The sequence below is a fragment of the Lepus europaeus genome, chromosome 17 (genome assembly GCF_033115175.1).
Source record: "Lepus europaeus isolate LE1 chromosome 17, mLepTim1.pri, whole genome shotgun sequence".
Taxonomy (NCBI): domain Eukaryota; kingdom Metazoa; phylum Chordata; class Mammalia; order Lagomorpha; family Leporidae; genus Lepus; species Lepus europaeus.
In genome coordinates this window covers 27534152-27553508 of record NC_084843.1, presented here as the reverse complement: position 1 = coordinate 27553508, position 19357 = coordinate 27534152, and the positions used below count along the sequence as shown (strand labels likewise).

The 19357-nt window shown below is 59.1% G+C and overlaps 1 protein-coding gene across 4 annotated transcripts; it reads right to left on the bottom strand.

The window, feature by feature from the left end:
* On the bottom strand, positions 1–18006 carry KCNIP2 (potassium voltage-gated channel interacting protein 2). Of its 4 annotated transcripts, XM_062214633.1 has the most exons (10): positions 17720–18006; positions 4449–4544; positions 3520–3618; positions 2894–3018; positions 2505–2574; positions 2313–2383; positions 2095–2202; positions 1816–1920; positions 1629–1691; positions 1–1389 (listed from the first exon to the last, which is right to left on the bottom strand). In XM_062214633.1, the coding sequence occupies exons 1-10, from the start codon at positions 17790–17792 to the stop codon at positions 1342–1344; spliced, it is 858 nt and encodes a 285-aa protein (XP_062070617.1). In that variant the 5' UTR covers positions 17793–18006; the 3' UTR covers positions 1–1341. The 4 variants fall into 4 exon arrangements, with proteins under 4 accessions (XP_062070617.1, XP_062070615.1, XP_062070614.1 ...); XM_062214631.1 differs by lacking the exons at positions 3520–3618; positions 4449–4544; XM_062214630.1 differs by lacking the exons at positions 3520–3618; positions 4449–4544; positions 17720–18006 and adding an exon at positions 14214–14301.
* Positions 18007–19357: the final 1351 nt, after the last annotated feature.

Below are 19357 nucleotides of genomic sequence, written 5' to 3'. Positions count from 1 at the left end.
TGTGCATAGCCGTTGTGTTTTATTGGATCTGGTGTACTTCTTGTTTTACAAAATATACAGAAGAGCCAAAAATGCAAAGCAGTCAACAGTGTTCTGATGGAAAGGGGGCCCCCTGGGGCCCTTCTCTTCAGCTGCTGCTGACTGGGAGCTAAATGGGACAAGCAGGTATATTAGGGGTGGCAGCATGGCAGCGGTGCTGGCAACCACGTGGTCCCTGCCCTCTAGCTGTGCTCAGGGACATCTCTGGGTAGACTGAACAGAGCAAAAGGAGACCCCAGGGAATCGAGGAGGCTGTGTGTACTTTAAGTCCAGCCTGGGTTGTTTAAAGATTCTAATGAAGTCCCCACTCTGGATTCAGATGCTATGCCTGCCTCCTGCCTCCCTCTTCCCCTCTTCTAAGGCATCTGCTGGGAGAGCAAAAGGACCCAGGTTTGGGAAGGTCCCTGACTCACTCCATACCTCCAAATCTAGAGGACATGGCAAATGCAGACTCCAGCCTTAGCCATCAAAGCAGCCGACGAGCAGGCCAGGCAGGCAGAAAGTGTGGCAGGTGTCAGCAAGGACATCCACCCCTATTCTCATTCTCCTGCCGCCCCCACCACCAACACAAGCAGGAGGGTGGGGAGGAAAGAATTCTAGGGATGTGCCAGATATCTGGATCCCGGGCTCTCCTAGGAGACTAAGGAGGGAATGGAAAATTTCTGCAGTGTTTCCAAGGAGATACCTTCCGAAAAGCCTAGAAACTCACATTCTGATGGAGGGGGGATAGCAGACCTGTGGAAATCAGAGCTACAGCCTGGCACGCCTGAGCTCTCACAGTCTTCTCAGGCCTTCCTGTTTTCCAGCCCAGCCACTTCCTAGGACCTAACCTCTACATCCTTTTCCCCCTCTCACAGGACTTTTCAAAGGCTGGTCTGAAAAGCCAGCTACTGGAGAACAGAGCATCCTCACTGGGTAGGGAATTTTAAGGGAAATGTTTATGAAATCAGGGAGGGGGAAGCACCATAGGAGGAGACATTCTGGCTAGTGTGAACGTTTCTGGAGTGAAGGTGGGAGGCGGGGCAACGATTCCTACTGCAGGGGTGCCCTCAGCACTGGGTGTCAGGCAGGAAGGGGGTCAAAGCTGTTGGGAGCTGGGAACACCTCCTAGATGTACTCTGCCCGCTGTCTGGCCCTTTCTGCTCCAGTGATCTGGACTAGGGAGTCCCCAGACTCTTGGATCCCTACAGCTCTCAGAGTAGGGCTAAGATGAGGACAGACCTGGGAGAGAAGGTGAGGTCTGCCTAGACTAGGGCTGGAGTATGGTCCCCCTGGGACGCACTAACCCCCTCTCCTGGGGAGCTAGATGACATTGTCAAAGAGCTGCATGGACCTCATGATGTTCTCGTCCTGTGGCCATGGTGCAGGAGAGGCAGGTTGCAGAAAGAAAGAGAAAGAGCTTGTCAGAGACAAGGAGAAGGACTCTGAGTCAGAGATGGGGACGTTCAGAGGCAGGGAAGGGGTAGGCCTCTCCCAATCCTAAAGGAACAGGATTGGGGTGTGGAGTAAGCATGGGAGGAGGTTGTTCTACATCACTGAACGGGGCCCTGAGTCCAGGCCAGGGAACTGAAGAGGGCAGGGGCCTGTACCTTTTGACAAGACTCAATGAATTCCTCAATGGTCACCACTCCATCCTTGTTTCTGTCCATCTTCTGCGAGGTGGTGGCCAGGCAGGGATGACAGGAGGGAGGCAGGCAGAATGCAGGTAAGTTCCCTGTTGGTTCCTGGTCTCCTTCCCTTCCCTCCAGGACCCTCCAGCCCACCCAGCCCCGGCACCTGGAAGAAGCTCTCCACATGTTCCCTCGGGGCCTCCTCGCGGAGTGCAGGGTACGTGTACTTGCCCATCATGTCATAGATGGACTTCATGATGTCGAGCATTTCCTGTTGGGACGAGAGAAGGGGAGCCCTCCTCAGAGCCTCTAGCCTCCAAACCAAGAGGCCTACAGCCCAGGACAGACCTCAGCCCGTGCTGGTGATACATATGGGGTCGAGCTTCCTTCCAGTGGCCGTTGGCACCCCGTACCCTCCAGCCCCAGCCCCCCAGCTGCCCTGCACCTCCTTAGTGATGCAGCCGTCCTTGTTGAGGTCATACAAGTTGAAGGCCCAATTCAGCCGGTCATCTACCGTCCCCCGAAGAATCACCGACAAGCCAGCCACAAAGTCCTAGGAAGGAGGCAGAGGGGAACCGTGTCTTCAGGAACCCCTCACTCCACCCTGGATTTGGCCCGGAAGCGCCACAAAGCAAGCTTCGCTGGCCCGCCTCCCCTGCTCACCTCGAAGCTGACGGAGCCGTCATGGTTGGTGTCAAAGGCATTGAAGAGAAAAGTGGCGTAGGTGCTGGAGTCTGCGGGCCGCGCGAGGCTAATCAGCTGGGCTCCCGCACAGAGGATGAGGGTGCTCTTGCCTCTGCAGAGCTCCCCCTGCCCCGCAGCACCCCATCTCCCCCACTCAGCTGTTTCCCTCACCTCCTTGAGGAAAGAACTGGGAGTAAATCTGCTTGAAGTTCTCCTCATTGACGATTCCGCTGGGACACTCCTGCAGGAGGACCAGGCTGAGGGCAGAGACAAAGGCCCTCCCGCCGCCACCCCTCCCTACCCGGCAGTGGTCAGAAACCCAGACAGGGGAAGCATGGTGTTGGGGGAAGGGGGCTCACCACTTGGCTCTTTGGCCAGGGGGCAAGACTTCCTCCCCAGTGCACACGTGAAAAACATGGAACTAAATCGCGAGTCTACAGCTCTGCCCCTGTGCTGCTACAGGTCCGGCCTCAGGTCACCCCCCGCCTGCCCAGCTCCTTCCTGTGGCCAGCTGCGAACCTCGGGTAGGCCCCGGCCCGTCCAGCCTCCCCTTCACTCACGTTCTTGAAGCCTCGGTACAGGACCTGCAACTCCTTGCGTGTGAACTTGGTTTGCTCCTGCAGTTGTTCCAGACCCTCGGGCCGGTGACACACAGTGGACAGTTCAAACTCATCCTCCACACTGTCTGCGGGGAGCGGTTGGGGGGACAGCCGAGCCTCAGGCCCGGCCCCTCCGGCCCCCCTTTCCAAATTGCCGACCCATGCACCACCACTCCCATCCCATCTCTGCCTGCCAGTTCCCTGGACCCTGAGCCGAGGACATCGAGGGAAGGAGAGAAGCCGCTGGTCAGCTCCCAGGTCTATCAGCAGTCCAATGCCAGACCTGGCTTCAGGGCCAGCGATCCGACTCAGCGCGCTCCTGGGCCCTTGAACCCTGGAGGCAGGGGAAGGCCCCCCAGCCGCATCTTCGTTCCAGAAAACGGGGTTCGAGAACAGGCGTCCGCGGGTCGCATCTCCATGCCTTCCTGGACCGACTCAGGTCCGTCCAGTCCTGGCCTTGCCCCACCCAGGCTCTCCCCTCCCCAGTCAGGCCCCGCCCGCCCCGCCATGCCCGAGCCATGCCCCGCCCAGCTCCAGCCAAGCCCCACCCCCAGGCAAGTGCCCCTCCCCCCGGGACCGTAAGTCACCTGGGTCCAGCGGGCGGGGTCTGTGGGGGCGGAGGGAGGCTGGGGCGGCTAATGCTGAAGGGAGCGAACTGTCACCGAGAAAGCGGAAGACCCGACCGACTGCAGACACACACCCCGCCCCGCACACGCACAGCGAGTCGCACAGACCTGCGTGTTTCAACGCACGCCCCCCTACCCCGCACTCACACAAAACGGTCCCACGCACACTTGCTTGCGGGACTCACTCCCCTTTTTCCGAATCTACCCGCTTGTGGGACCCATCGCAGTCAAACCCAACGACACGCTCAGATCGCTACAAAACGGGCCCTGATAGCTCTCCAAACGCAACAGGATTCCGTGGGGCTTGCCAGCCGAGGAAACGGAGGCCGCCGCTCGGCTCGAGGTCACTCGGCTGGGGACCAGGCTGGGGCAGGACGCCCACGGATCCTGGAGGCTGGAGGAAGGCGGGCTCCATGCCCTACACCTGCGTCCTACTCCTCGGGGCACGCGCGACAAACATCGCGAGGTCCAAAACATGCCCAAGGGCGGAGCGCCTACAGAGAGTCGCAGGTGCTCCACCGCGGCTAAGCCTCCCGCACACCCTCACACACAGCGGGTCTCCTAGACCCTCGTCCTCCACACTGGCCACGCCCGGTGTCGCAGGCCGGTGACGCCCACAGGCACTCAGCGACCACGTCCACACACAGTGGCTTCATCTGCACACAGGGTCTGCGCTGCTGCTGTTGGGCCCCGCCTGCGCCCACCCGACTCTCTCCACGCTGGTCACGCCCACACACGCGCAGGTCTGCCCCGCCACACACACCGGTCACTCCCTCAAACTCCAGGCCCGCCCCCGGCTCACTGGCCACGCCCACACTCTTGTCCCCTCCCACGCCGGGCACGCCCACAAGCATTCGGCCCCGCCCCGGAAGCACAGGAGAGGCACTTGCTTTCACTGACTGAGGGCAGGACTTGGGGCCCGCAGCACGGTAGCAGCTTGAGGAACCGCTGCTTCAGCGCTTTTTTAGTGGGCCCCGGAGGGTGGCCTAGGGAGAGAGAAGACCCCAGGAGGGCAGATTAACTCCTGCTGTGCTTCTGTTGCTTGTCCCTCCCCGCCTGTTAAACATCCGAGCCCGCTGGGAGCGGGGCTGGGAAGGAACAGGGTGGGGTGGGAAGGAAGGAATGGTGAGGGGCTGAGGGCGGGGTGGGGGCATCAGGAGGGGAGGGGGCCCAGGCTGGGAAGCACCGTGGGTCTGACGGGCATGGGAAGGCTAAGGAGGCGGGGTGTGGGCGCTTTGTCCAATGGGACGAGGCTGGCGACAGCCAGGCGGCAAGGGGGAGGTGGCAGTGTTTGTGCTGGTTAGAGTGGCTGGAGTGTGCTGGGCTCTCAGGGTGATGTCCAATCCTAAGGTAGCCTGGGTAGCCTGGGTAGTCACCCCCACACACACACACACACACAGAGGGTGGCAGGGATGTACAGCGACACACAGAATGAGAAATCACAGAGGGACAGATGCCTGTGACAGCCTGATTCCCAGTAACTCACACCTGGTAGCCTACTGCGCACGCACACACACGCACACACTTCGAGCTAGTATTCCTGAACACAAACATGTACAAATGTGACGGCAGTGAAACATGACATGACATTTGGAGACCCACATGCACCCTCTCATGTACACAGACCACACAACGCACGATGACCCAGGGACATCAGGACACACAGCAAGGTAACCGTGCCACACACCATATCTTACTGCGACCTAGGTCCCCACAGCATCCAAATACCTAAGGCAGCTCCTCACCCAGAGGCTTCATCTGCTCTGGGTACATCCACGTTTCTTTCCTGCAACCCCTCATCCCAAGGCACCGGAATCTCCCTGCCCGAGGAGCAGGGTCCATCACCAGCAACCTCATCTACCCTGAAGGCGAGGTCCTTGCTCTGTCCTTCCCGGATGGCTTGTTCTTTGAAGGTGAAATGATAGCAGACTGATCTTGGAGACAAATATTCTGGCGCACTATGGGGCTATCCGGGTCCGGATGACACAGCCCCCTCCCCTCTCCTTATTTCTGCTCATTCTACAGCTCTAGTTGCACCCCAAGGAGTCCCTCAGAGTTCCTGTGTGTGTGTGTCTCTGTGTGTCTGTATGTGTATCTGTGTGTGCATCTGTGTGTGTCTGCGTGTGTGTGTGTCTGTGTGTATATCTGTGTGTGTGTCTGTGTGTGCGTCTGTGTGTCCATGTGTCTTGCAACCACAACCACCGAAGCCATTTCCAGAGTCCTGGGCCAGAGCCCAGTGGACCTAACACCACTGGCTAAAGTTGGCCTCAGTCCATTCCTGGAGAGGCCTAACTCCCTTTAGTTAAAGGTTACTCTCTCACCCCAACTTTCCCCCACACCTCATCCTCCCAAGCCAGGCCCTGCTCCCAGGAGGTAACTGCAGGAGGTACCATCCCCTCTCTTCTAGCACATCCTCACCTCCTCCCACTCCATCCCAGGAGCTATGGAGAGGTGGGAGGGAGGTGGTGGGCTGGGCAGGGGATCGATGGCGGCCTGGCCCCTGGCCCAGGGCTCCATTAGCCTGGACTTTGGTTTCCCGAAGCCGGATTGCACTTGGGGCCTCTGATGGCGTAGTCGCCTGGCTGGGGGCAGCCTCCTCCCTCCCTGCGCTGTTCCCCCCTCCTCCTGCCACCACAGGTCCCCTGCCTACTCCTAAGCCTCAATCTCTCCTCTAAGCTACTCTGAAGGTGGGAAGAGAAAGGAGCTGCCTTTAGCCTACAGGATGTCAGGGGTCATGGATGGCCCCTCTTCCTACCAGTCTAAAGGGGATGGCAAGTTAGAGCCCAACAGACTTTATCTTTTCCAGATTGGATGAGAACAAACTCAGCTCAGGCTGCCCAGTTCCACTCCCACATACAACCCCAATAACGCAGCAGGAGACAAGAGGAGAGGGTGGGCTGGGAGTTTTCTGCTCTCACTGAGCCCTAGAGCAGGCAGTCATGGATCTTCCTCCTGTGCTCAGCTTCCTTCACATCGTCTCAGTTCTCCTAAGTGTCCACCTGCAGCCCCTTGTCCTGGTTCTTGCCTGCTGTCCTGTCCCTGGTGCCGCCTGGCTGCAGCCATGCCCCAGAGCCGTGCAGTTCTTGTTTTGAAGAGAGCAAGGCCACAGCTCTGCAGGGAGAGGCAGAGGTGCTCCCCTCTCTGCCTCCGACATGGCATCCCCTACTGACTTGGAGTGGGATGGGGATCTGGTTTCCACTCCACACTCAGGCTCTGGATCCTGAGGGGAGGTGGCAGAGGCAGCGGGGATGCAGAGGCTTGGGGAGCAGGCCCCCCGATCTGACCCCGCCACACTCCCCAGCCAGCGCTGAGATGTAAACGTTCATTTCTGAGGTTCCCACTCCTGTCCCTCCAGGACCTGCCTCCATCCCAAGCCTCGGGTATGGAGCTGCTATATCCTTGGGGAACCTGGGAACAGCCACAGACCCTCTCCTGCTTGGGCTTGATCACATGCACTGTCTCACAAAACCACACGTCTGTCACTCTGACACATGCAGTCACCTCCCTGTCACAGTAGCAGGCTCACACACCCACATGAACACAGTCACACCATGTCCCATACACTCTGTAACCTACACCTGCCTGGCTGGAGGCGCGCAGATTCCCGTACCTCTCAGAGCCACTGGGGGTCCCCAGAAATCTGGGGTGAGCTCAGGCTCCCTGGAACCCCCCTCCTTATCTCCCAGATTCTCGGCTCCACACCCCAGTCCTGCCATGCTGCACCCCTCATCACCCCCCAGAGGTCCTGCCCTCAGTCCCTCCTGCCTTGATGGCCCTTTTTTTCTCTCTCGGATGCCCTGGCCGCCAGACATCCTTTCTCACCTCCCCAGCTGCTCCCCCTGCCCCCAGGAGGCAGAGCCCTTCCCTCCTGGGTGCTGCCGCGGTCCTCCCTCCGGCCAGCAGCTCGGACCTGCCCAGACCTGCCCAGACACCTGGGTTACCTTCCAAGGAGACAGGCTCAAAGAGGCCGAACTGCTCCAGGACCTTGACAAACAGAGCGAGGACCACAAGCACAGCGACCATCTCCAGCCCTTCCAGGTTCATGATGGGCCCAGGGCATGGCCCAGACACGGCCCCGGGCGGCCGCCTTTCTCCACCTCCCCTCAGCCCGAGCAGGACGCCCGCAGCCTCCCTCCTCTCTCCCTCCCTGCATCTCCTCCCTCTCCCCTCACCCCGCCTCTGCCCCACAAGCCTCACAGCCACAGCCGCCGCCTCTTCCTCTTCGTGGGGCACCTCAGCCTCTGCGCTGGCCGGAAGGCTGGGGGGAACAGGCCAGGAAAGGCCAGGGGCCAGAGGAGGGAGGTGGTGACCCACCTCTGTCCCTAGGAGGGCTGCCGTGGCTCCTCTGTGCCAAAGGTGGGGAGGGGGAGTGCAGAGAGGAGCTGTGGTTGGTGAGAAGGCAGGGAAGGGCAGGGTGGACGCCGCCGGACGCGACTATGCAATGGGCACCTTTGCCAGTCAGTGGTGAACGGGGCAGAACACACTGAGGGTGTTCCCCGCGAGAGTATTCCTGAGTGTCAGTGTGGGAGGACACACGTGTGTCTCTGTGTGTCTACCTGTCGCACAGGTGTGTGCCGTGTGGAAGGCCACGCCTTTCTGCCCTTGTGTCCCTGAGTGTCTGCGGTGAGTGGGAGGGGCCGGAGTACCTTGCCGTGTGCAGGGCTGAGGTGCCTGTGTTCCAGCAGGGCTGCAGGGTGTGGGTCGGGACATTGGTTGGTGGGCATGGAGGAGCCATAGGATTTGGAGTGTGGGTCCGTGGGTGTGCACCTGCGTCGGCATGGAGCCGCACGAGGAGATAGCGGGGAGAAGGTGGTGACCTCTCTTGAAGCAGGAGGACACTGCCAACATCGATCCCAGTTGCCATGGAGACGGTGAGGCGGGAAGCACTCTCTTCCCACAGGCCACAGACAGTGAAACTGAGGCCCAAGGGAGGGAGATGAGGTGTTGGAGCCTGGGCAGGAGAAAGGCCATTTAGCCTGTTCATGACCCTCTGGGAGGGAACTTGCCTTTGGGACCAAGAGACCCAGGCTCCTTGGGAGAGGAGGGGGGACTGTGCTCTTCCCCTCCTGGCTGGGACCTTATCCAAGAGATGCTGAAGTCCTGCCTGCCTGCACTGTGGCTGAGCAGATGGAGCAGCAGGGGCCAGAGGGAAATCTGAGCCCTCCACTGGAGCCACCCATCCCCCACCCCCAGCACTGCGGGAGCACCCCCCTCCCTGTGGGGTGTGTGTGTGGTCTGCAGGGCCAGTGAGCCACAAGTCAGGCCTCTGCACTGACGTCACCATCACGACCACTGCTGGCTGACAGTGAGCGCTCACCGTGTGCTAGATAACCTGCCCTGTGCTCCGAGACGCTGTCGCACTGAGTTTGCACAAAACGCCACAGCCACGCAGTGCCACTGTCGCACATGGCAGGTGCAGAGGCTGAGTCAAAGGGAAGTTAGGGAGCTCTCCCAGGCCACAGCCTCAGCTCTAACCCAGTCTGCCTCTGAGCCTGCACTCTACGCCACCACACCACCCTGGCTCCCTTCATAGGAAGCCTGCCCACCAGGAGGCCCAGTCTGGGGGGACTGGCCCCAGGGGGAGCCCTCCCTCCTACCCAGCCCCAGGTGAGGGGTGGGGATCAGTGCCCACTGCCCAGGTTGAAGCCCACTGATTTGCAGTTTCACGGGGCCACCACTGGGGGTCAGGCATCCACCTCACACCCTATCTTACCCGGGACTTCTCCCTAAATAACCAAACACCCAGCCAAAGGTGGAAAGGGCTGCTGCCAGCAGGCTTGGTCTTAGGCTTGCCCCTCACCCACCCTGGGGTGTGTGTGTGGGTCAGTTCAGGGGTTGCTGGTGGTTTCTAACACCTTAGCGGTTACCGATTGACAGACAAGACTAACAAATAGCTCCCCACGACTTTCCATTTAATGCCCTCGCCCGCATACTGGTAGATCCCTTTGTTTCCACTGCCTTGGCCTCCTCACTGCCCCCCAAACCCACCACATTCAGTCCTATCTCTGTGTCTTGGCTCCCGGCATTCCCTCTGCGGTGGAGCCGCCTCCTGCTTCTGCACTCGCCTGCAGGGCTTGCCTGTCCTCCAGAAGCAGCTCCCTCGTCCTCGCGGCCTCACCATCTGCCAGGTACCTGAATTCCCACTGAATTCCTGTCAGTCCCTCAAAACTCAGCACCTGCTTCTGGAATGTTATTGGAGGGAGAGTGAAAGGAGTCAGTGTGGCATAATAGGTGACAGCATGGCCTGTGGTACTGGACTCTCTGGTTCAAATCCCAGCTTTGCAACTTGCAATGAACTGGGTGAGTTCGTAATTCCTGTGTGCCTGGGTCTCCCACCTCACATGGTTTCTGGGGTGAGCAAATAAATTAATACATAGAAATAACACCTAGGGAGCCAGTGTTGTCGTGCAGGGACAACCACAACCTGCATCAGAAGGCCAACTCCAGTCCCAGCAACTCTGCTTCAGATCCAGCTTCCTGCTAATGTGCCTTAGAATCAGCCAATGACGGCCGGCGCCACGGCTCAATAGGCTAATCCTTCGCCTGTGGTGCCGGCACACCGGGTTCTAGCCCTGGTCAGGGCGCCGGATTCTGTCTTGGTAGCCCCTCTTCCAGGCCAGCTCTCTGCTGTGGCCCGGGAAGGCAGTGGAGGATGGCCCAAGTGCTTGGGCCCTGCACCAGCATGGGAGACCAGGAGAAGCACCTGGCTCCTGGCTTTGGATCAGCGCGGTGCGGCCACAGTGGCCATTGGAGGGTGAACCAATGGCAAAAGGAAGACCTTTCTCTCTTTCTCTCTCTCACTGTCCATTCTGCCTGTCAAAAAAATAAATAAATAAATAAAAGAATCAGCCAATGAAGGCGCAAGGCTTAAGTCCGTGCCACTCACATGGGAGATCCAGATGGAGTTCCTGGTTCCTTGCTTCAGCTTGGCCCAGCCCCCACTGCTGGGGCCCTTTGGGGAATGAACCAGCAGATGAAAGATTTCTGTTATTCTTTAAAAAAAAAAACAAAACAAAACAAAAAAAAAACCAACACCTGACACAGAGTAGTCACTGAATATATAGCACCATTGTTAATAACACAGCTCTCCCCCTTGCACTCCTATAGCTCTTGGCAGTTCACAAAGCATTTCCACAAACATTATTGCCTTGGTGAGTTCTCAAGACAACTCCAAGCAGTAGGCAGTGAACACTATTGTGCCAGTTTCACTGATGAAGTAAAAAAGGCCCAGTGAGGCACAAGGACTTGGTCAAGATCACCTACTTAGAGGGCCTGAGGCAGACTTGAAGCTACATCACTCCTGATTCCTCAAATCGACACTGAGCTGCAGGAGAGCAAAGATTGTTAAACACTTGAATACTTGAACCTATGCAAACTGAGTGCCAGGCTCTGGGCTGGTGCCATGCAACAGGTGAGCCAGCCACAGTTCTAGCACTTCCTGGATAGGGAGAGAACCACACTGAGATAGCTAGGGCATCAAATCATTTAAAAGTATTTGTACTTATTATGTGATAGAAACTGTTCTAGGCAGGCCATAAAAATGAGCTATAGTAAAATCTCTCTAACTGGTAAGCCAGGGAAAACTTGGGGAAATGTTTTAAAGAAGATGTATTTATTTGAAAAGCAGTAAGAGAAAGAGAGAGAGAGAGAGAGAGACCTTCCATCCACTGGTTTGCCCCCAAAATGGCCACAACAGTCCAGACCAAAGCCAGGAGCCTGCAGCTCCAGCCAGATCTCCCACATGGGGGGCAGATAACCAAGTACTTGGTCCATCTTCCACTCCTTTTCCAGGCAAATAAGCAGGAAGCTGCATTGAAAGCAGAGCAGCTGGGATTTGAACCTGCACTCTGAAGTGGGTCATAGGATACAGGATGCCAGAGTTGTAATCAGAAGCTTAACCTGCTGTGTCCCAATGCCAGCTCCCCCTTAGGGAAGTTTTTTTTTTTTTTAAATATTTTTAAAATTTATTCATATGAGAGGTAGGGTTACAGGCAGAGAGGGAATCAGAGACAGAGGTCTTCCACCTGCTGGTTCACTCCCCAAATGGCTGTAATGATCTGGACTGATCTGAAACCAGGAGCCAGGAGACCTCCGGGTCTCCCATGCAGCTGCAGGGGCCCATGCACTTGGACCATTTTTTGCTGCTTTCCCAGGCCGTCAGCAGAGAGCTGGATCGGAAGAGAAGCAGCTGGGACATGAGCCAGCGCCCACATAGGATGCCACAGGTGGAGGCCTAGCCGACTATGCCACAGCGCCTCCCCTTAGGGTAATTTTTGAACTTGTTCTTGATGCGTGGCTCAAACATCAACCATCCACACTAACCAAGGGATCAACATTTATCGAACACATTTTGTGTTCCAGAGACTTCACATGTACTCTCACTTAGTCTTCGTAATCAACCTGAGAGTGGGCTCCAGTATTCCTGTTCCTGCAGCTGACACGGCCAGAGTGAGAGGCAGGGCAGCCAGTCTGCAGGGGAACTGAGGATCGGAGAGTGGTTTTCCCAAGGTAGCAGCTGATGCACCGATAAAGAATGACTAACCAGAGGCAGTGCTCTGCCGGCTCTCCCAGGCCGTCCCGCCTGTCCACATGGCGAGTCAAGGAGTCCTGGGTGACTACTGCTTCCTTTAAGTTGGGAGAGATGGGTGATTAAAATAAACACCGGGTGGATCCCATGAAACTCTGGATGCCAAGCCCGATGGTTTAGACTGCAAGAGGTATCACAGTAGCACCCAGCTCCCTGCTTGCTGCTGCCGATCTACACATGTGCAGACTGACAAACCCGCAGCTTCTTCCTGGACCCTCTGTGTCCTCTCTTACCTCTGTCCTTAACTCTCAAAGATCACAGCCAGCCTCACAGGGACTTAAGGTGCTAAATGAGCCAGGGCTCTGGCAGAAGGAGTCAAAGATGGAGTTCCTTCCAGGCTGTCTTCTCCCTCCTCAGAGACGGCTCAAGGTGTAGGGCCCTGAAAGATTTGCTCAGATCTCCATGCCCCTCACTCCAGGCATCCCAGTGCCACTGGACTTCACTCTTTGCCCAAAGGAGTGAAACCCCAAGGGAAGGGGCCGGCACTGTGGCATAGTGGGTAAAGCTGCCACCTTCGAGGCCAGCATCCCATATGGACACCAATTTGAGTCCTGGCTGCTCCACTTCTGATCCAGCTCCCTGCTAATGCACCTAAAGAAGTAGGGGAGGATGACCCAAGTGCTTGGGCCCCTGTACCCACATAGGAAACTAGGAAGAAGCTCTTGGCTCCTGGCTTTGACCCACCCAGCTCTGGCAGTTGCAGCCATCTGGGGAGTGAACCAGCGGATGGAAGACCTCTCTCTGTCTCTCTCTCTCTCTAACTGTAACTCTGCCTCTCAAATAAATAAATAAACCTTTAAAAATAAAATCCCAAGGGAAGTCCTTCAGGCAGGACTCAGGGGGACCACGCCTTGGCGCTGGCCCCCCGGGACCCCTCGGATCGCACGCCAGAGCCACTCCCATCAGCTGCGCACCTCCCACAGGGCCATGCTGTGGCAGTGCTGCCTGTGGGGGCCCTTGCTCCCTCACCATTCCTCAGAGAAGCCCCAAAGCCCTTTCTCAGTCCCGCAGACCCACTCCAGCCCCAGCCAGGCCGGGAGGCACTGCAGCCCCCAGCTGCACCCAGTGATTAATGACTTCCCTGGATGGCGGCACTATTTTGGGTCCTGGAAGTCATGCCTGAAATGATTGAGAGCTGGCCCTGCCTGGCTCCAGCCATCTGTCACTGGGGACAGGCCCAGGCAGGGGGCTTCAGACGCATGCTCCCCAGGAGCCTTCTCAGTCTAGCTTTGGCACAGCCCCATCGCCCCTCCTTCTGGGGGAACACAGGCCCTACCAATACCCCAGGATCTCAAGTGGGTACAAATGGAAAGAGCTGGGGAACTACAGATCCCAGAATGCCACGGGGGAGGCTGTTTTAGTCTCCTGGAGGCTAAAAAAGTGGGGAGGGGATGCTAGGTTCTGCGGGCCCTGCCCAGGGAGCCTGAAGCAAATCCAAGTGGAGATGTAAAATCTCAGCAAGGCCACAGAGCACCCACAATCCGCACGTCACCAAAGTCCACAAATCTCACACCAGGGTCCAGCCTCACAAAGGCCACACGGCTAACCTGGAGATTCTGAGCCCCCAGCCCTGCAGCACAGAACTTAGAGCCATGTGCTCTGTTCACAGAAGCCCAGGGCCGCGGCCCCAGGAGGCACAGTCCCAGGGATGCACAACTTGGTGACATAGTCTGTGGACTCCCAGGGGGAGACAGGGCAGTGACAGCCCACCCCGGCGGTCCAGCCTGGTCTCAGGGGTTTTCCTCCTGGACACTGACCCGTCTGCCATCCCCAGACTCCCTTAAGCCAAGCCGACCAGAGAGCGGCAGGGCCTCTTCTCCACCAGCAGCCCCTAACCCAGGGCCCCTCCTCTGCCATCACTGGGAAGCCCCAGCCTCACCTCTCCTCGCTGAAGCCTCAACCTCCCTCCTGTGGCAGGGACCCCATCCCTTACTCCACTTCAGTCACACGGATCTGGCCCTTCCGACCCTGGACTTTGAGAGCACCTGCTCCCTCCACCTGAAGCGGCCCTTCCCTCCCCACCTCACTCACTTTCTCGGGTCCCGCCCCTCCCTTCCCTGGCTCCTACCTGGCGACAGCGACCCAGTCACCAGCTGGTAGAGGGATCTTGCTGCCTGCCCCAACGGGCTCCGGCACCTGCGGGGACAGCGGCTCATGTTGCACCGGGAGCTCTGTGGCCAAGCTCCGCCCGCAAGACCGGAGCGCTCGGTCCCCGCCCCAACGGAGGCAGCCGTGGTGGGCAGGCGCAAGCTCTCAGCCTCTGCTCTGCTCCTGCTGGGGCGAGGCGGACTCCCCCGGGCCCCATCCCCTGAAGCCCTCGCCCCAAACTTCCCGGACTGGGGTGGGGCGGGAGGAGCGGCGCGGGCCGGGGACGTCTTCTGTGTTTCTGGCGGGGAAGCCGGACACGCATGGGTTTTGGGAACAAAGCTGGATGGAGAATTGACCTCATCTTTTATCGCCCCCTGTCAGCCCCTCCACCTCCCATCAAGCCCTTGCCCGCCCCCCGCCCCAGGTTTGTACAGCAATGCGAAGGAGTACGAGGACACAGTTGTCATGGCAACTCCCCACACTACATCGTTCTGGGACCAATGCGAGAAGGAGGAGAGAGATCGGCGAGGGTTTTTGGGGTGGCGAGGAAGAGGCGGCAGCGCTGGGCCCCACTGATACTCGGCTCCTGGTTCGCACTCCCCTTTTCTCCGGTTTGTTTGCTTCTCTTTATCTCGGTCGCGCCCGCTGGCCACCAGGCAAAGGTGTCGAATGGGACACCCTCCAACCCGCGGTCCTCACACCCACTTCTCCCGGGCTCATCCCGGTCAGGTCAAACCCGAAGTCGAGCCTTCCAGGAGCCTCTCATGCCTTCAGACTCCTAGAAGAGCCTGCAGGGGAGACAGAGTCGTAGTCCTTCGGCTAGGATCCCATTCCTCAGGTTTAAAAGCCTACATTGGAGAGGCGAGAGTCACCGCCCAACTCCGCGCAAATCTTGCCGACTTCAGTTGGCCACAGTCCCCATTTGGGATCAGCTCCGCACGTATGGCCGCTCCGAGCCACACGGGGGCGCCGCAGTCCCGGAAACGACCCGGGGCCGGAGGGCCAGGCCTGGGCGATCCCGGACGGGCACTGGAGCTCAGGCCTGGCCAGCCGGGTCCCAGTTCGCTTCCCACCTTCTGCTGTTCTCTCCCTGCTTCCATTAGGGCAGCCCTTTCCCCCACCGACCCGCACCACCCAGCGGCTCCGGAGGGCCAGGCCGACCTGAGGGTGGCGGTAGGGCTCGGATTCCTGGAGGGGTGGGGAGAACACACCTGTCTCAGCTCTGTTTTGAACTTGGAGCGGCCATGGGGAAAGAGAGCAGTGCAGGGACCTGTGATGCCCTGAAGTATAACTTCGGGGCTGCCTCCTGCTTGTCGGCCTGATGGGCCAGGGTGAGGAGAACTGGAGACTTTCCCCAGTCGGATCTCGGGGCCCCGCCTGCCTAGAGAAGGGATGGGGAGCCGGGGCACGCGCTTCAGCACCGCGGACAAGGCTTCCCCTTCGGCCTACGGGGAAGCGCTCTGCAGGGCCGCCTCCCATCAGCCTGCCCCCCACCCCCCACCCCATGGGTCTCCAGCCCTCCTTGGAGAGGAGACCCTCCTGGTAGTCCGAGTCACGTGTGGAGCTATCTGGTGACCAGGCCCACGATCTGTGACGCCCTTCAACATCTGCCCTCTGGCTCCCCTGGGAGGCTACCAGGCAGCAGGCAGACAGGAAGTAGTGCTCCCATTTTACAGATAAGGAAAAGGAGGCCAGGAGAGTAGAGTTCAGTTGGTGTACGTCCCTTACCTGACTGATCTGAGGCAGTGTAGGCTCCGTCAGCGCCCCTACCCCACCTCTGATCCAAACAGCCAAGTGGGGAAAGGATGCTTCCACTAAGGGGGACGGACTAAAGCAGGAAGCAAACACTGACTACTGCGATGCTGATTAAGGTCCCCCGGCCCTCGCTACTCTAAGGAGCCTGAGCTGATCCTGGGAGCAGAGTCGCAGCAGAGCTGGGCCTTTGGATGGATTCCATCCTGGTCTGGGGCACAGCTGGCGCTCTGCCACACCTGGAGCCTGCCTGAGTTGAAGGCTTCCCCGTCCAGGGGTCCCGGCAATGCAGCCAGGGCTTCCCAGGGTCAGTGAGTGGAGGGGACACCACCTGAGCCCCAGACCCCACTTCCTAACTGCACCACTCACCACCTTTCCCAAGACTCCAGCTCTCCTCCTTAGGAAGCCCCGGGATCAGGCCCTCCCCTATTTCCCCAGCTTTGTTTCAGCTGCAGGGGAGGCAGGCGCCCCCCTCCCACCCTGCTGAAGTTCTTATGCAGGCTGCCAAGGAGAGGCACAAACACACACACTGCGAAATGCACACGAGGTGATGCGGTCGCCTACACAAACACTGCTCTGCCTGCCAAGCCCAGAACAGGCATAGGCAGAGGTCCTGGCCTCACACACCTTCCCAAGGTGTGAGGGTACCCAGGCAGCAAAGTGCTCTGGGGGCATGGTGGGGGGGAGGCCACATGGTCTGCCCCAGGCCTAGAACTGCTCTTTTCTGGCTCTGGAGGGAGGCAAGAAGCGGTGTCTGCTTCGGGGTTTGGGTGAAGTTTGGGAAGGGCTGTGAGGGGTGAAGGCGCTTCTCTTGTCAGGATGATCTGAGTCCTTTTTCTTGGACTGGGGGTGGGGGAGCTGAGCCAGCACTAAACAAAGCACCCCTACGTTGGCCACATCCTGGACCCAGGGGGTGGCCCTGGCTCCAAGATGGGCAGCTGGACACGGAGCCCTTCATTGGGGCCACATGGGCTATTTGTGGACGACCTGGGGAAGCAGCAGGGAGCACAGCACTGAAGGGCTTCCTGCACCGGGAAGCCGAGAGGCGGCAAGGGTAAGACACATCACGGACATTCACGGAGCCCCACTGCAGGCACCACCACACAGAAGTACACAATCAGCATTACACACTCACGGAACCGTCTCACAATCACAAAACACAACAGAAGCCAGGAGGTTCACAGTCATAAAGTCTTACAAAGTGACACCATCGCAAAGTGGAGCCCTGCCACATTCTGGTAGTCACATGCCACCTCAGACAGAATCACTCCAAGCGCAGAGTTGCACATACAACAGAGACACACGGTCAAAACAACTTCGCTGGCTCAACCAACTGACAAGACACAATCACACTGCCACACGCAATCACACTCATCCTGGCCGTCACCAAGCCGAGGGCACATGGCAACCAGCTGTGGGAGGTGCACACAGAGACACACACAAGAATGACAGGTGCTCAGGAACGTAACACCTCCCACTCTAGACACCCTCCCAGCCCAGTGTCACACGCCCACACCTGCTGCCTCCCTACACCTGCCCCACCTGCTCCTCCCCCACCCCCCTCGCGGGACCCAAAGCTTTGAACCCGTGTCCTGCCCAGCGGAGGGGGGGGGCGGGGAATGCCTGGAAACGGGGGCAGAGTGTGGGTAGAGGCCAGGCAGGATCAGAGAGGTAGGAGGGTCACGGGGGATGGAATCCACCCTCCCTCCCGCGACCCCCATGCCAACGACTCACCCGTGAGCTGGTCGTAGGAGCCGTCCAGGTCTCGGGAATCGGACAAACTCTCCTTGCGGCCCTGGCCCCGCATGGCCCCCGGCGCCCCCCTCCCGCCTGGGTCGTGGGAGGGGGCGCCGGGTGGCCGGGATAGGGCGCTCACACGGCGCCCCCTGGTGGCGTAGCGCGCGGCCGGGGCTGAGGGTCGGGGAGAGTTGGGTCTGGGGCCGGGATGCGAGGCCTGCTCCGGGGACCTGGGACAGGAGCGGGAGGCTTGGGCAGCAGGTGAGCGCAGAGCCGGAGGCAAAGCCGAGCTGAGTGCGGAGCCGGAGCCGAGCCGCCTCTCCTCCGCCCCCTCCCCGCGGCTGTCACTGCCGCCTCCCCCCTTTGGCGCTGCCGGGATTGGCTCCCCCTACTCCCGCCCCCCACCCTCTGCAGCTCGGGGGAGGCACCCGGTGACAGGGTGAACTGGAAAGTGCGGGAGCAAGGCTGGCTCTCCGGCAACACTACCCCCTAACCCTGAAGGCACGGAGCTTGGTGAGGGGTGGAGGGAACAACGGGGCCAGAAGGGCCCTCTCCAGCCCCCGCTCGCGATCTCAGGCACCCCTTCCCCCACTTCCAGCACTGTGCCGGTCAGGCAGAGCCCAGGGTGCCCCGGGCAGCCCCTATTCCCTATTCCTCTAGGGGCATCTGCCTCCGTGGTCCCAGCCGGTTCCCCCCTACTGAAGCCGGCTGGAGACGCACACCAAAGTCACATGGCACACTATGGGAGCACAGTTTTCTCTTCTCCCAAGTTTCAGAAGGGCTCAAACTCCCTGCTCCCGGGCCCCTTCTCTGGGCCCGGTCCACTCTCAGGGGTCTTCTTTCCCGGTCTAATAATCCCCGTTCGGCCAAGTGGGAAGATGCACAGAATAAAGCATCAGGCCAGTTTCTCTGACTTCCTTGCTCTCTCGTTCCTTCCAACCTCCCACCCCCTACCCCTTCAATTTTTCTGCCCTTCCATCTCCTGTCACCTGCCCTGTACTGGACTCCCTGTTTTCTAGCAGATTTGGGAAGCCACTGAAGTTTGGGGTCCCATGAGGGGCACGGAGGGAAAGCAATGCCCTGCTGAGGCCCTCTGCTTAGGATCAGCTCCTTCTCTGAAGGCAGGGGCTGGTGCAGGCCTGGGCACCCCAATCTCAGGAACGGCTGCTGACCCAAGGCACCCGGTGCCCATGCCTGGCCCTTCCCAGGGTGCTTTCTGGGCTCTTAGCCCACCAGCAAGGGTGGGGGATGGTGTCTGCTGAGTCTGGAGGAGTGGCCTGCTGAGGCCACAGCTTCAGCTAAAATGACCCCAGCACATTTAATCTCTTCCACTGGACTTAATTTCTAACCACTTGATTCAATCAACCAAGCAGGAATTGTGGCAGGAGCTTCCGCATCAAAGAGGGACTAGCAGTGGGGGAAGAATTGTTTCTGGGAGGGAGAAAGCCCACTCTTCGCTCTGCCAGGCACCAGAAGAGTCCTCACAATCCTGGCATAAAGGCCAGGGGCACAGACAGAGCATGGCAGCCCCTTTTGAGGGTGATTTCCAGGAGAGGACGGGGACTACAGTTTGGAGATTGCAACAGCAATGTCAAGGGATGGGTCTTGACAATGGAGGGTAAAGATTCCTCTGCT

What these genes read in the sequence shown, in the direction of transcription:
- KCNIP2 (XM_062214633.1), bottom strand. Translation starts at nt 17,792, where the DNA reads ATGCGGGGCCAGGGCCGCAAGGAGAGTTTGTCCGATTCCCGAGACCTG. An exon ending in CTCCTACGACCAGCTCACGG is followed by an intron (nt 4,545 to 17,719) that starts GTGAGTCGTTGG and finishes CTCTCTCCCTAG; the next exon opens with GCCACCCTCCGGGGCCCACT. An exon ending in ATGTGGAGAGCTTCTTCCAG is followed by an intron (nt 1,692 to 1,815) that starts GTGCCGGGGCTG and finishes ACCACCTCGCAG; the next exon opens with AAGATGGACAGAAACAAGGA.